Source organism: Anopheles darlingi, chromosome 3 (genome assembly GCF_943734745.1).
Source record: "Anopheles darlingi chromosome 3, idAnoDarlMG_H_01, whole genome shotgun sequence".
Taxonomy (NCBI): domain Eukaryota; kingdom Metazoa; phylum Arthropoda; class Insecta; order Diptera; family Culicidae; genus Anopheles; species Anopheles darlingi.
The window spans coordinates 18,681,546-18,695,326 of record NC_064875.1 but is presented as its reverse complement, the minus strand read 5'-3'; the positions used below and the strand labels follow the sequence as shown (position 1 = coordinate 18,695,326).

Here is a 13,781-nt window from a genome sequence, read left to right as displayed (position 1 = left end):
TATAAAAAATTATCTATTTTTATAAGGATTTTTTTAAAATTTCCACATCGCAGGTAAAAATTTTGACGTGTGTAGAGACGGTGTCATGCAACGAAGGCGCGCAAATGTTGTTTACCTTTTTAAAAGAGCCGCCGCCGAACGTTCGTCGTCTGATTTTGTGCCTTCTTAAAACGCTGAAACATGATTTACAGTCAAGAGTAAGTAAAAAACCGGATTGTGAGTTCCTGAACATTAAAATCAATGTGATTGTCCTTCGCAGTTATGCTCGATCGATCGAGGACGTGCGCGTTATCGTGAAACATGCGAAGCTGGACCACAAAAACCTGACCAACACCGTCCAAGCGATTTATTATCCGCAGGAAGCGGAAGGCCACGACCTGGGCGGCATAAAGCTGCTGGAAGTGGACGATCATATTCTGCAGGCGGTGGAAAATGGAGCAGAGGTCTGTTTCAAAGGAGCGCTCAACGAAAAGGTGGTCTTCTGTACCGAATCCCGCACTTACGAAGTGAAGGAGGCAGAAATATCCAACAGTTTGCTGTTGGTGCAGAACCTCAAACTGGCCCAAGCTACAAGCCGATCGCCCATCAAGAGCCCCAAAAGTGGTGTGAACACGTCGATGGACAGTAGCATGGAAGAGGAAGGTTTTGAAGCGGTGGTCGACACGATCGACGAGGTAGAGCGGAAGGATGTGGTTAAAATATTCCACGATTACTTCGAGCTGCGACAAGTGCGACCAAAGTATCGGAAGATCATCGATCTGCTACGGCTGACGCGGTACGCCGGGCCCGAGAACGAACATCTGATCGATCGCTCGCTGTTGTTCCGGTTTAACCAGCTGCTCGATACCGTCCAGTGCAGTAAGGAGGAGTTTCACGAGGGTTTAAAAAAATATCGCGCCATCGAAGTCGAGGATCGGATTCGAATGCTTGATATAGAGTAAGTAGTGTCCGCTACCGTCGTATTACATGCAATGCTTAATCTCTTCTGTTTCATTATTTCAGATACGAATATCGTGTGATGACGCTGTTGCTGGCTCTGATATCTGAAAACTCTTGGGATCGTGATGAAATTGACAAGGAAATCTCTCTTGAATCGATGCAGGGCATCGTTCCGTACGAGGTAATCGATGGCATCTTCGACGTGTATACGACCCCTAGCGAACGAGTTCCGGAACGGTACTGCTATCGCGAGGATCTCGTCGGTGCCTTGTTTGCCGAGAAACTGCTCCAGCATGGGCTCAAGTTTCATATCGATGAGTTTTTGGTCACTTGGCAAGAATCGCTTCCCGAGGGTTTCGAGGTGAATGAACAGTATCTCCGCGGTATCGGTATTATCGATCGCGAGGGAACCGTACCGTGTGTCCGAGGTCTGAACGAAGCTGATCTGCCTATGAATCTGCTCGTGCGACTGAATACACTGTTCCGGACGAAAGAACGATGGAATTTGGAGCAGATCGAACCGTACATCGAGTGTTTTGCTACACCGACGGTTGGTGTTACCTCGATTCTCGCCAAATACACCCGATCGCTGGTCGTGAAAGGTGTTCGGATGTACGTTTCAAAGCATTAGAACAATATGAACGCGCGAGTTGATCGTTGGGGTCCATTTAATGATTAAATTATTCCCGAAAATCAAAAAAGAAAAAGCTCACCTGCGTTTATTGCGCTCCTGCTTCGTTTCATCGGTTCGCTTTCCTCTTGTTTTTGCGTTGTTTCTTCTCATTTTGGCGCTCCTGCACCGAACGCTGTATCAAACTAATGGCCGATTGGTCACTCTCTGCTGTCAACTGCACGCCAATGTTGGATGAAGGGTAGCGCATCTCGGCACGATCCAACACCAGCGGTACGGCAAGCAATCGGCTTAGTTCCAACCGTTTCGCTTTGAACTGTCGCTTCTGGCGAACTTGATCCACCTTTCGCATCTCTTCTTGCTCACTGTCTACATCCGATTCATCGCGGAATTCCTTCGCTAGCTTATCTTCCCACGAACGTTCTTCTCCCGACCGCCGCTGCTGCATCTCTAGCCGTTCGATGTCACGGGCCAGCTGAACACGTTGCTTGATCTGTCGCATCATACGGTCGGAAGTGGGGTACAGCGGTAAATCCGCGGTACGGCCAAGATCCTGATTCAGCTTTACATAAGCCTTCACCTCTTCCGGACCGATCAGCAGTACGGTCAAACCTTCCTTACTGGCACGAGCCGTACGACCCGATCGATGAACGTAGTTTTCCGTCGTCTTCGGCACCTGATAGTGAATAACGTGATCTACATTCGGGATATCAAGACCCCGAGCGGCCACATCAGTCGCTATCAGCAGTGCTTTCGGGTTGCTTGTGAAGCGTTCCAGATTCTTTAAACGCTGTCGCTGCTGCATACTTCCGAAGAGGCTCAGAGGATTGCAATTCAGATACTCAAACAGTGCCACTAGCCGACGGACGCACTCGATCGAGTTACAGAACACGAGCGTACGTCCGGGGTGGCGCTCGAGAAAGTAGTACAGATAAAAATCCTTGTGTGGCGTCTGACAGACGATTCGGGATTCGGTAAGCGTCTGTGCGGTAGCCTGCTCTTTCGTTAGATCGACTATCTTCGGATTGGTCATACCGATCGTTTGGACTAGATTGTTCAATCGCTGTCCAGGTGTTTCTTTCATCACTTTCTTCGCCTTTTTAGGATTTTCTATGGAAAGCGGTGGTAAATAGAAAGCCGAGCATTATATAGCGTGTGTTCCAGTGTTCAGTGTGTTCAGCACTTACTCTTCAGATGCTCAGGAAGATCATGGTCCATCGTGAGTGTGGCGGAGAAAATGTAATTACGCCGTTTCTTTTTGGCTTCCTCGTTCGTGTTGATGAGTTCCAACAGTTGTTTCAGCTCCTCGAAATGGCCTCTTTCGAGCATACGATCCGTCTCATCGATAACCAGGAACCTAAAAACCGGTGATTGCATATTAAGACTTTGTTTTTGGTTATGGCCACCTGTCCACCTTACCTGATGTGCATCACCTTGGCCAGATGCTGATTACCAGCCTGAATCAATTCCCATAAGCGTCCCGGGGTGGCGATAACAATTTCTGGACACTTGCGCAGCATGCGCTCCTGCTTCACCGCTGCCAATCCCCCGAAAATGGTGGCAATGTTGATGTCGGTGTATTTGGTAACCGACTTTAGATGATCATTGATTTGTACCGCCAGCTCACGAGTCGGCGTTAGTATTAGGCCGTAAAGCGGTTTGGTTGGATCCATTGGTTGTTTCTTCTTGCTACCTCTCATTGCAAACACCTTCTGATCCTCCGGGCTAAGCTCGTAATCTTCGGGTGGTGGCGTTAGCTCATGGTCACTATGAACCGTCTCCGACTCGTCTTCGTTATCGTAGATGATCGGTTCATTCAGTTGCTTCAGTTTCCGGATTCCTTCCACCATCGGTAGACCAAAGGCCAGCGTTTTGCCGCTTCCCGTCTCGGCGGCACCGAGCAAATCACGATGACCGAATATTGCGGCTGGAAGCGACTTTTCCTGAATCTCGGTTGGTGTCTTAAAGCCCTTCTCGGCGATTGCCTTCACTATCGGTTCCGAGACACCGAGCTCTATCCAACGCTGAAAAGATGAAGAGTAAAATAGCGATAAGAATCCGTGTTTCATCAGCGGTTAGAATGTACTTACGATGTACTCTACACTGGAATAGCCTTCTGCAGGAGCCTTTTTAGTTTCTCCTTTTACTGTTCCATTCTTCTTGAACTGCTTCTGCGTTCCGTTGCCTGGTTTCAAAAGCATCGAAAATCCAGAAGCCTTTCTCTCTGGTGCATGGCCATTTGATTCGGGTTTCAGCTTTTCCACTTTTGGAACCGCAACCACGGATGCGTTCGGTTTTTCGACAATCTTGGTCGGTTCCACTTTCTGTTTTGCTGGTTTTTTCTTCGCTGGAACGTCTTCAACATCGGATTGATCTGATTCTGATCCGGCAACGGCCTGTTTCACCTGTTTCTTGGCTTTTTTCTTCTTTTTGGAACTCTTCCGACCGCCGTCTTCATCCGAATCCGTGTCCTCATCGCTGTCCTTCCGACGTTTTCTTTTGGGTTTGCCTCTCTCATCATCAAATCCTGCATTATCCTCATTATCCTGCAAACAATCAGGAAGCTGTTAGTTTATGGATTTTGCTACAGAAATGGGTTTAATCCGTACCTTCAGCTTCGGCATTCGCATAAGCCGGTTCCCGTAGTTTTCCATCACTTCGAGGCCGATAAACCCGCCCAGATCGGCGCCTTCGTCTGAAATCACAGCCCCACTTATCTTCACCTGTTCCCATGCTCCTGGTTTTACGGCCACGGAACCGTTTTTCGGTTTGCCGGGCACTTTTTTGGGCTTAAATTTACGCTGCTTTTTCTGCATTTTCTGAAAACAAAATCCACGTGTTTTGGGCAAGGTACTTTAAATAAACAGGTAGCTTTATGCAGAACAAAACCCCGGTTGGATTTTAGAAAAAACTTCAGAGTTTGACATTCGGGTGAATGTTTGTAAACATAGATTCGGGTTTCCGTTGTGTTCTGAAAAAAGACGGTACGAAAGTTCGTTTGAGCTTAAATAGAGAAATCATTCATTTAAACATAAAAAAAATGAGTGAAAACAGATACTATGCCCGATAAAACCATAGAATTTGTCCATGTCTTCTTCTTCGTCTTCTTCTTCACACGCACGCTGGTTTCTTGCAGCACAAACGTCAAATACAACCAATATGGCGACCTGTCAAAGCGGTTAAGAAACCACCTGAGTCTTTAATACGTGTCATATGTGAGTTTTTAGAACGCTGAAAGTACTACTTTTGGCATACTTAAATTCATATGACATGGCGCAATTTTAAACCAATATTGATTTTTTAATTTTGTTTTGAAAATGCGGTTATTCCGAGAACATTTTTAGATAAATAGCCTCATTCTCCCTTTCTTTTGGTCGGAACTTTCTGCAAGTCTTACTTTGATTCTAAATGTACGCAAATCAATCCACTATCTCGAAATATGTCGAACATATATTTAAAATCAAGCTTTTCCATGAATCTCCCCTGCACTGCACATATCACGCGAGGTGATATCGAGTAAACCCTCTCGACCTACATAATTTCGCACGTTTGATCAATTTTCACCTTCAAAAGTACGCCTAGACTAGCCAGACAACAAAGAACCACTGGTCGGCCTTATCCAGTGTGTAATTCTGTTGTACCCCTTCCTCTTTTCAAAGATAAACGCTCATACATTAATCCGCCTGTTTACATGCTACAGAGATACCTTGCTTAAATATGGATGCGCCGACGAATCTTATTGATAACAATCACACCAAATGAAACGCAACAACCATACGTTCTTCGTTTTTCTATCGAAATTTGAAACGCTGAATGTAGATCATTATCGTTATGCGCTTCATTTATGCATGTAATGCACAGATCCCAGATCAGAGACACACCCAGTACCATCCCCAAGATGCCCTCCGGCTCCTAGAGCCATCCCAAAACGCATCGCAACGCATTGCCGGCCGCAGATAAAGACGCTCCACAGCAGATACCGTAGCGCTGTGTATTGGTACCACCGGGGTGCACCCCACCAATTAGCGTGTCGCGTGTTTGGGTTCCCTAGTTGAACCATATAAAACCGTCGGGCCGGGTCACGTTCGTGCCAGTGCCAACATTATCTCCCGAGAAGTGCGATACAGAGCGAGAGTCCAGCGTCCCCGACGAGTGTACGACGAGATAACGGTAAAGATGCTGAAGGTTCAAACAGGTAGGCCGGGTCGGGGCTGGGTGGGTAGTGGTGGCAGCATGGCTAACCTGTTTGTGTTGTCCGTCCATCCCGTAGTGCGAGGCCCGGTAGATCCGGGCCAGCTCGGTTACACGCTCACGCACGAGCACTTTTCGCTGAATTTCGACAAAATGTACGCCGCCCCACCGGACGCGGTCTCGGAGTACGTCAGCAAGCGCATTACACTCGAGAACGTTGGGTACGTGCGGCAGTACCCGTACGCCAGCCGGTACAACATTAACTTTGAGGATTTCGATACGCACGAGGCCGTGACGAAGGATGTGGTAGCGTACCGGCGCTTCGGGGGTGGGGCAATCGTCGAGAACACGTCGCATGGGCTCGGCCGTAACCTGAAGCTGATGTACGACGTGTCACGGGAGGCGAATGTGCACGTGATCGCCGGCACTGGCCACTACATTCACGCGATGCAATCCCCCGAGACGCATGCGATGAGCGTCGAGCAGCTGACCGATCTCTACACCAAGGAGCTACTGTTCGGTGTCGAGGTGGACGGTGTACCCGAACCGATAAGATGCGGGTTTATCGGGGAGGTGGGCAGCGGTTGGCCGATTACACCGTTCGAGCGGAACGCCATTCAAGCGACGGCCGAGGTGCAGGCCGTCATCGGTTGCGGCGTTTCGTTTCATCCGGGCCGGGAACGCGATGCACCGTTTGAGATAGTCCGGTTGTATCTGGAGGCTGGTGGTAGTGCGGAGAAGTGCGTCATGTCGCATCTCGATCGGACGCTGTTCGCCGAGGAGGATCTGTGCGAGTTCGCCAAGCTGGGCACGTACTGCCAGTTTGATCTGTTCGGTACCGAGTGCTCGTACTATCAGCTTAATCCGGAATTGTACATGCAATCGGACGAGCAGCGCCTCCAGAAGATCATCGGATTGGTGCGCGAGGGTTACACCGAGCGCATTCTAATGTCGCACGACATTCACACCAAGCACCGGCTGGTAAGCAGCAGCAGCAGCAGCACGGGCAACCGGTGTGCGAGCTTCTAATCAAACATCGTATTCTCTTTTGCCTCCCCGCGCGTTTTCAGACCAGCTTCGGTGGACACGGTTACAGCCACATTCTCAACAACGTGCTTATGCGCTTTACGGTGCGTGGTATCGATATCAAGACCGTCGACACAATCACCATCTCCAATCCGGCTCGTTGGCTCGAGATGAAGGTCTAGGACGGAGGACGCGCTCTGATCGTGAGGTAAGGAGCTAGAGTTCGCGTTAAAATTAACGATTATTCCGCTCTGTTTTTTTTTATCATCGAATAAAGCGGTGATGGTGTAACAACCAGTGTTAAAACCCCCTGTTGTAACTGCAGCTTCGTCTTTTGTGCAATCAGCACAAGGGATGCCGGTTCCGAAGCCGGAGAAATGCGTTCACCCCTTTCTGAAATGACGCGGACGGTAATGATGCTGCCGGTGATGGTCAGGCCAGTGAGAAGCAGCGGAACCTAATACACCACAAGTTTAGTTGGCCACTTTCGCCACGGTCCCCTTGTGGAGGGACAGAGAGACGAAAAGGGGGCACTTTGCCGGAAGTCGTAGAACGTTTCGTTCGGTTTCTGTTTTTCTTATCTTTATTGCCACCCCTCTCTCTCTACTTCATAAAAGTTTCACAATATAAATTTAAATTTTCTCCACCACCATGACCTCGGTTACCAGTCACTCCAGGGTGGCTGCTAGCAAGGAAATGCTTGGCGTGGACTACCGCGTTGGCTCTGGCATGAATCCTATTGTTTCCTGTTGTTGTCGCAGGGGAATTCCAGAGCAGCAGCAGCAGCGGAGTACCTACTGCTAGTTTCGACCGCTGTGACAGTCAAATGTAGAAGATCGAATAATGAAATTTGTCCATTTCGAGTCCACCTCCGGTGGCTAGTTTGCTGTTGAAGTGGGCCAGAAAATGGGTTTAGTATGGGAGAACTCTTGAAACTCAGCCAGCCAGGGTACGGGCGCTCAGGTAATGCAGCACCTCTTATTTGTCGTTGTCGCAGAGCCACTGCACGTCGCCGTACTCTCCTCACTGATTCCATTTCGAAAGCAACATTTTCGATTCAGCAACTCTCGAAAAGAAGGTTTGGCGCGAAATTGGTTTCGCTGCTAGCCGTGCTAGCCAACTTTGGCGAAAGATCATTTGCATCAATTATGATGGCCGTGGATACAAAGTGCACCCCGAGGGATATGTTTTCTACGGGATTCCACCGGATTCGCCGGGCAAAGTTTTGGCCATTTTAGTCATTCGAATGAAGGAAGGTGGCCATCGCTAAACCAACCATAGACACGCGTGTGGGAGAGTATCTAACCTTCGTGCGTCCTCTGTACGTTTAGAATAGCCTTCTTGGATTGACACATTTCGCAGAAGGAAGTTTGCCAGACAGACAGACATTCTAAAAGGGCGACCGCTATAAAACTCGTCTGCGCCGTCGTCGTCGTCGTCTTCGAACAAAGAGCGTCTGTTGGGAAAGTTTCTGGCTTTATTTGTGCCAAAAAGTGGACCATCAACCGTCGCCCATATCGCTGACATTGGCCAAATGAAAAAAGGATTTATTGAAGGAGGCATATGCTAACAGTGGACTTGCCTTTCGCTCTCTGCGAACGTGTAACCATACCAAGGTAGCGGCCATACCGGGCGTTGTTAAAGCCACTACTCACCATTGGGCCTGCTGCAAAATTGATCCTCATCAAATCTGCAAGAGCGCACGGAGCGTTGGGAAGCAGCCTGTCAAAATGGACTTTTCAGATTTGCAACCAAAAACCGAAACCTCCTCCACGGAGCGGGTTTTTGCCTCCGCCACGGACCGGGTCCGGGGTTTTTCGGCGAAGGCCGGATTGGGGTTCCGACTTATCTTATGTCAGCTGGTTGCGTCCATAGCAATCACGGAACTGGTGGTAATCCACCGTGGTGGTGGTCGTACCGTAAGAAGATGGGATTGGACCTTTCAATTACCTGCACTCCCGGTGGACACGTGGTGCGTTTGCTGGTGGACAACCAGCGGAGGACCAGCTTCAGGGGTCCTTGTAAAGTACATCGAAACACTGGCACGAGGCAAACGAAACGATCGTCTTCGTGAATGGAAGAAAAGTAGATGGTGGAATAAATTGATTCGCCTTGCGTGGCCTGAGGTCACCGCAGGTGAGATGCCGTCCATTGGATTTAGTTTATATTCATGAAGTCAAAACAATCAGAACGGACTGAAGCGACCGGCAACAGCCCCGCGTGGGATGGCTACTTGAAGACGAAGAAAAAATAATACTTGAACAGACTAGACGAGACGCTTGGATAAAAAGATGCATCTTTTTTCGTTCCAAGAATTGTGACTGTTACTGTGCTGAATCGCTTACAAACAACGGATTTGATGTGATCGCTCCATTAAGGTCCTGTCCACCTCTGTAGTTATCGTCTGCCGGAATCAACATGAATCCTTTTTCAATAAACATCTCCCAAAAGGTCGCTTGCTTTCTGCTAACATCAAGCTACTGTATTATTAGTCTCAGTGCTGGTCATCAATGCAAGCCGGCGTGGCGCGCTTGGCACAATACAAAACACCAAAGCAAATAAACCTATCGTCGTCTACATTCCAGCTTACCAGCATGACCATGGCCACCATCGGTGGCTCTATCATCATCATCATCATCATCATAAACATTTAATTGCTCCATACGGGGATCCTGTTGGACGAAGAACGCTTTGACCTCACTGCTTGTACCGCGAGCTGCTATGCGAACCATGCCGGCCATCATCATCGCACTGCCTTGGTCCAGTCCTTTTCTTGCTTGCTTCTTTAACGGCGCGACATAATCCTTTTATGGCGCACGGCCAGATGAGGATGAGGCGAACGTGTGAGTGTGTGTGTATGTGTGTCTACTTGCTCCGGTTGCGGTTATTGCCGCTGACAGACCATTGCTAACGGTCTGTTTACGGGGTGCTACTGTTGAGCTCAAGGGTCAAGAACGTGGTATCGTTGCTCTTCGGATTTCGGACCATGGAGACGCCTGGTAGATGGAACGGCAAAATCGTGCAAACCACCATCGACGATAGACTGCAAACTGCAAGCAGCAGGCTATGAGAAAAGACTTAAGAGACTATTGTTTGTTTGTTTGTTGTTTTTATTTTATTTCAGGTCTTAGAAAACCAGTTTAAGACCAACGATCGCTGTATAATGGTGTGTGCTGCCCAACAATCCTCGTTTCCTCGGAGCTACTGCGTCTTTTCTCAGTAGCCACTGACTGGTCGGAGTAACCGATTATGTCAGCCCGGCGGTCATAGATCTTCTGCTCAACAGTGGGCCAATCTTTCGGTCGGCGACAGTGCAAGTGAGTTCCTCGGTATCTCACCTCACTGGGGGTTCGTCTGCGCAACTGCAAAGCATTCCAGTGTTGTTCGCCAGCCAGGAGCGAACCTGATCGTCGGAAGGAGTGTACGAGCGTTCGTGTGTACGGTACTCAGGGTTTTCGGTCCCGGCAAAACTAACCACGATTACGGCAGGTCCTGGTTGATGCGGCTACTGCTTTACCGTTGCAAACAGAGCGCTCTAGCGCCACTCGACCAAACCAATGGAACCAACGGAAACGGAACAGCGCTTCAGAAGTACACACTTCTGGAGCAGCATCAGCAAAGGCACTTGTGGCCCCGACTATGCCATCCGGTCCAGTGCACCCCAAAAAACGTGACCTGAAACGTTTGCTGACCACCACACCCGTAGAGTGGCGTCTTGGGTTACATTGCCTGGCTGCCGTCGTCTCGTCCAGAACGGCAGATCTTCTCAAAGATTTATGACAAATTCACTGGAAAATTGTTGGGCGCATCAAAACCCGGCGAGGGGAAAACTTTGTGATGCACTTGATTGTCGGTGAAGGAGCAAGGATTAAGCAGCAGCCCGAGCGGTCGAAGCGGTTCGAAGAAAGTTGGTAAACTCTTCGTTTACCGGTTGATGGTACACATCACACCGCCGCACACCTCCATCTGCACATTAATTCTGGATGAGGTTTTTGGATGAGTGTCGCTTCAAACAAAGGTGCAACACACTTGCAGCCGACCGTCGGTTGCATCTTGCAGCATGCGGCTCCTGCTGTCTTTAGCCCCACGAGCAGACACGCAACTGGATCATCTTAATTTGGCTGAATTATTAAAAACTTTCTCGCGCAAGTAGCGTCGGTGCGATGCTGACAGGGGGGCGCGAAATTTGCTATTCTACCGCGAGGAAGGTCTCACATTACACGCTGCACACACGCGAGGTATTAAATGCAATTTAAATTTAAACCATCTTCTCGGATAGTTTCCACGCGGTTTTCCACCCCGTAACCCATCTTCACCCATCGTGGGTTCAAAGGGACGAGCTCTCGTTCCCCGTACCGGATGTGGCGGAAACTTACTTTAAACTTAATCATAAGGAAGCTCACTCGCTCGCTCACTCGGCTCGAGGACAATTACACCAACTAATGAGCCGGAAGGTAAGCGAAGGAAGCAATTAAATTCTCTTTACTGTGCGCTTTCCCCACAATTTCACGATCACACACACACGTACACCCGTTTGACTCATACGGTCAATCTGCATCGTCAGCGGCCTGGTCTGGCGGCCATAAATCAGGCACGAATTACTGCTTTCCGGTTTCCGGAGTGAATGAATCGCGTGCCACTAGTTGGTGGATCATGGTTTTGGAATGCTAATTTTGATACTTTGCCCCCCGGTGGACCATTTGGGAGCCCTCCGGGTTAGATAATGCAAACGGGTGCTGGATTCTGATTCTGCTGGAGCACATAAAACATATTTGTGGGCAGTTAGATAGTCATCAACCTTTGGATACTTTATGGTTAGTAAAAGGAGTCAGGGGAATGAAACAAGCAAACGAATTGGTTACGTAATTGAAAAGGATGCTATTTGGTATGCTGAATGAAGGTAATCTAATCGTTTCTTAACGATAAAAAAGATTTCTTTTTATTCATCTAAATGCGGCATGTTTGAATGTTTACTTATCTTCGATGCTTAAACTTAAATGAAAATTTAAATCGGTAATTTATTGCTTAGTAAAACAGAAAAGGTAACTCTAAAAAGATAAACCCTTTTCAGGACACTCTTTCTACCTAGCCTAAACCATGGTTCTGCAAAAAATGCAGCGGTTTCGGAAAAGAATTCGAATGAAAAATACATGTACTTTCTCAAGCGAAAGAATGTATTCCATAAATTTCCTACATCATTGTTTCTGTTCTGTGGTTCTGCTGCTACCTATTTAAATCGTCGAGCTCCTCGGTGAAATTGCATTCCTTTCGGCCAGGTACTACGAATGCCCGACCTACGTTATCAAATGCGTCAGTGCGGTTTTCGCCTTAGCCGCTTCTTTTCAACCGCGCATAACAACGTTGCACGATCCGTTGCACCAAAAATGTTATTTTGTTTTCGCTCAGTCTTCGGCTCGGAATTAATTGTGGATGCAGCACTCTACTTCTGTCTGCTGTCTGGGTTCTTTGGTATACTTTTACAACCGGCACACAACTTACAGCGAGACGGAAGCATCTGCTTTGCATTTGCGATGCTGCTGCTGCTGCATGCTTTACTGCGCAATTAATTACTGGAGAATGGAACCTCGTTTCACGGACCTTTAGGAACCTTCTGTGCAGTGACGGTTGTGCAGTCTGTGTGTCCGACAGAGCGTGATGACACGTCCCAGGAATGGAGGCCTTGCAGTCTCACCGGAGGCTAGATTCTACCGCGAAACGCCAACGACGGTGCCATGACAATACTTCCGTTCACCGCAGTGATGACCGTAGGCCTTCCGTGACTTAGTACCGCCTCGGTACAGCCCCCGTTTAGGCCTTCCAGTGGCGTCGCATTGTTCCAAGGATACGGTGTCAGCATGCGTGTCTTTCTGAGAACTACTCCCCTGAGAACGGTGAGCGCATTTGCTGGGAGTGAATGGCAACCGGGCGCAAAGCACAGATCCTGGGCACCCGATAGTCACGGTAGGACACGCTCTCCTGTCAGCCGGTTGTGTTGATTATTTTATTTATGAAACATTCTCACGTAAGTGAAAAACTTCGTCCAGCTAATTGCGGGAAGCAAGGACGGGAGGGGCGTGCTGCTCGCCTTTATACTGCAGCGATGCTGTTGTAGGCCTTATGAAGCCAGTGAAGCGATCATCGGGTGTGAGTTTGGTTCCGTTTTTCCTTTCCTTTATCGTACAGGAGAATGGCTTTCATCAGGTGCTCTGTAGCATCAGATATGCGACGTCAATTCAAACAAGCTTATAAACATCATCGTTGCAAAGCAGCGATTAGCCTGGAAAGTAGCATGGGGCATGTAAATTATCCTGCCCGTAGTTGTATACGATTACAGGTATTTGTGCTTGGTCAACCCCTCTCCCCACTGATGCTCGTGTGGTTTTCTTGTGTCGCCAATTACCATAAAAGTTTGATCATTAGATTGTTTAACAGAACTGCCACTGCGATTCTCTCACCTGCTGCGTTCCAGCAATTACGCCAGGACTCCTAAAATACAATACCCGAAGCGTGAATACATGACCTGGGTATAAAATTTCGTCAACTATTTCTCCCGGAAATGTGTGCTCTCCATTGTTTAAATTGCAAATAAAACTTTGTTCCTGGCGCTCTGGACATGTGCCCCCTTTTTTTGGTTCATTACGAGCTTTCTATCGCGGAAAAGTTCGGTTGTTACTAACTACCGTTGCTGTTGACAGTTTTCCAACTCGATTTTGATTGTACATGAGATACAAATTTGCGTTTTTTTCCACTCGACAGCGTTGCGGTTGGCGAAAAGTTTGATTTAATTTATCAGGTGAATCAGAGGAAAAGGACCGCTGCTGATGGTGTGCGAAATGTCATATTGAGAAACGAATGCGATTTCGTTGAGGGCTCTGTTAAAATTTGTTCACATTTTTCACTTGTTGGAAATATGGTTTCATGTTTTACTGATGTTGTAAATTGTAACAGATGTCCTTTTTACTCACAACGTATGTTAAATACCGAGCATCAGGTC

At 48.1% G+C, this 13,781-nt stretch overlaps 3 protein-coding genes across 3 annotated transcripts; 2 read left to right on the top strand and 1 right to left on the bottom strand.

Annotated features, from left to right (window-relative positions):
* Positions 1-180: 180 nt before the first annotated feature.
* Positions 181-1,629, top strand: LOC125953676 (sister chromatid cohesion protein DCC1). The gene is made up of 3 exons (XM_049683382.1): positions 181-197; positions 260-937; positions 1,003-1,629. The coding sequence occupies exons 1-3, from the start codon at positions 181-183 to the stop codon at positions 1,568-1,570; spliced, it is 1,263 nt and encodes a 420-aa protein (XP_049539339.1). The 3' UTR covers positions 1,571-1,629.
* Positions 1,590-4,396, bottom strand: LOC125953416 (ATP-dependent RNA helicase DDX24). The gene is made up of 5 exons (XM_049683001.1): positions 4,180-4,396; positions 3,661-4,116; positions 2,990-3,594; positions 2,758-2,927; positions 1,590-2,680 (listed from the first exon to the last, which is right to left on the bottom strand). Exons 1-5 carry the CDS (start codon positions 4,384-4,386, stop codon positions 1,680-1,682), a joined length of 2,439 nt encoding a protein of 812 aa, XP_049538958.1. The 5' UTR covers positions 4,387-4,396; the 3' UTR covers positions 1,590-1,679.
* Positions 4,397-5,673: 1,277 nt separating this feature from the next.
* LOC125953483 (phosphotriesterase-related protein) lies at positions 5,674-7,087 on the top strand. The gene is made up of 3 exons (XM_049683094.1): positions 5,674-5,765; positions 5,841-6,742; positions 6,832-7,087. The coding sequence occupies exons 1-3, from the start codon at positions 5,747-5,749 to the stop codon at positions 6,967-6,969; spliced, it is 1,059 nt and encodes a 352-aa protein (XP_049539051.1). The 5' UTR covers positions 5,674-5,746; the 3' UTR covers positions 6,970-7,087.
* Positions 7,088-13,781: the final 6,694 nt, after the last annotated feature.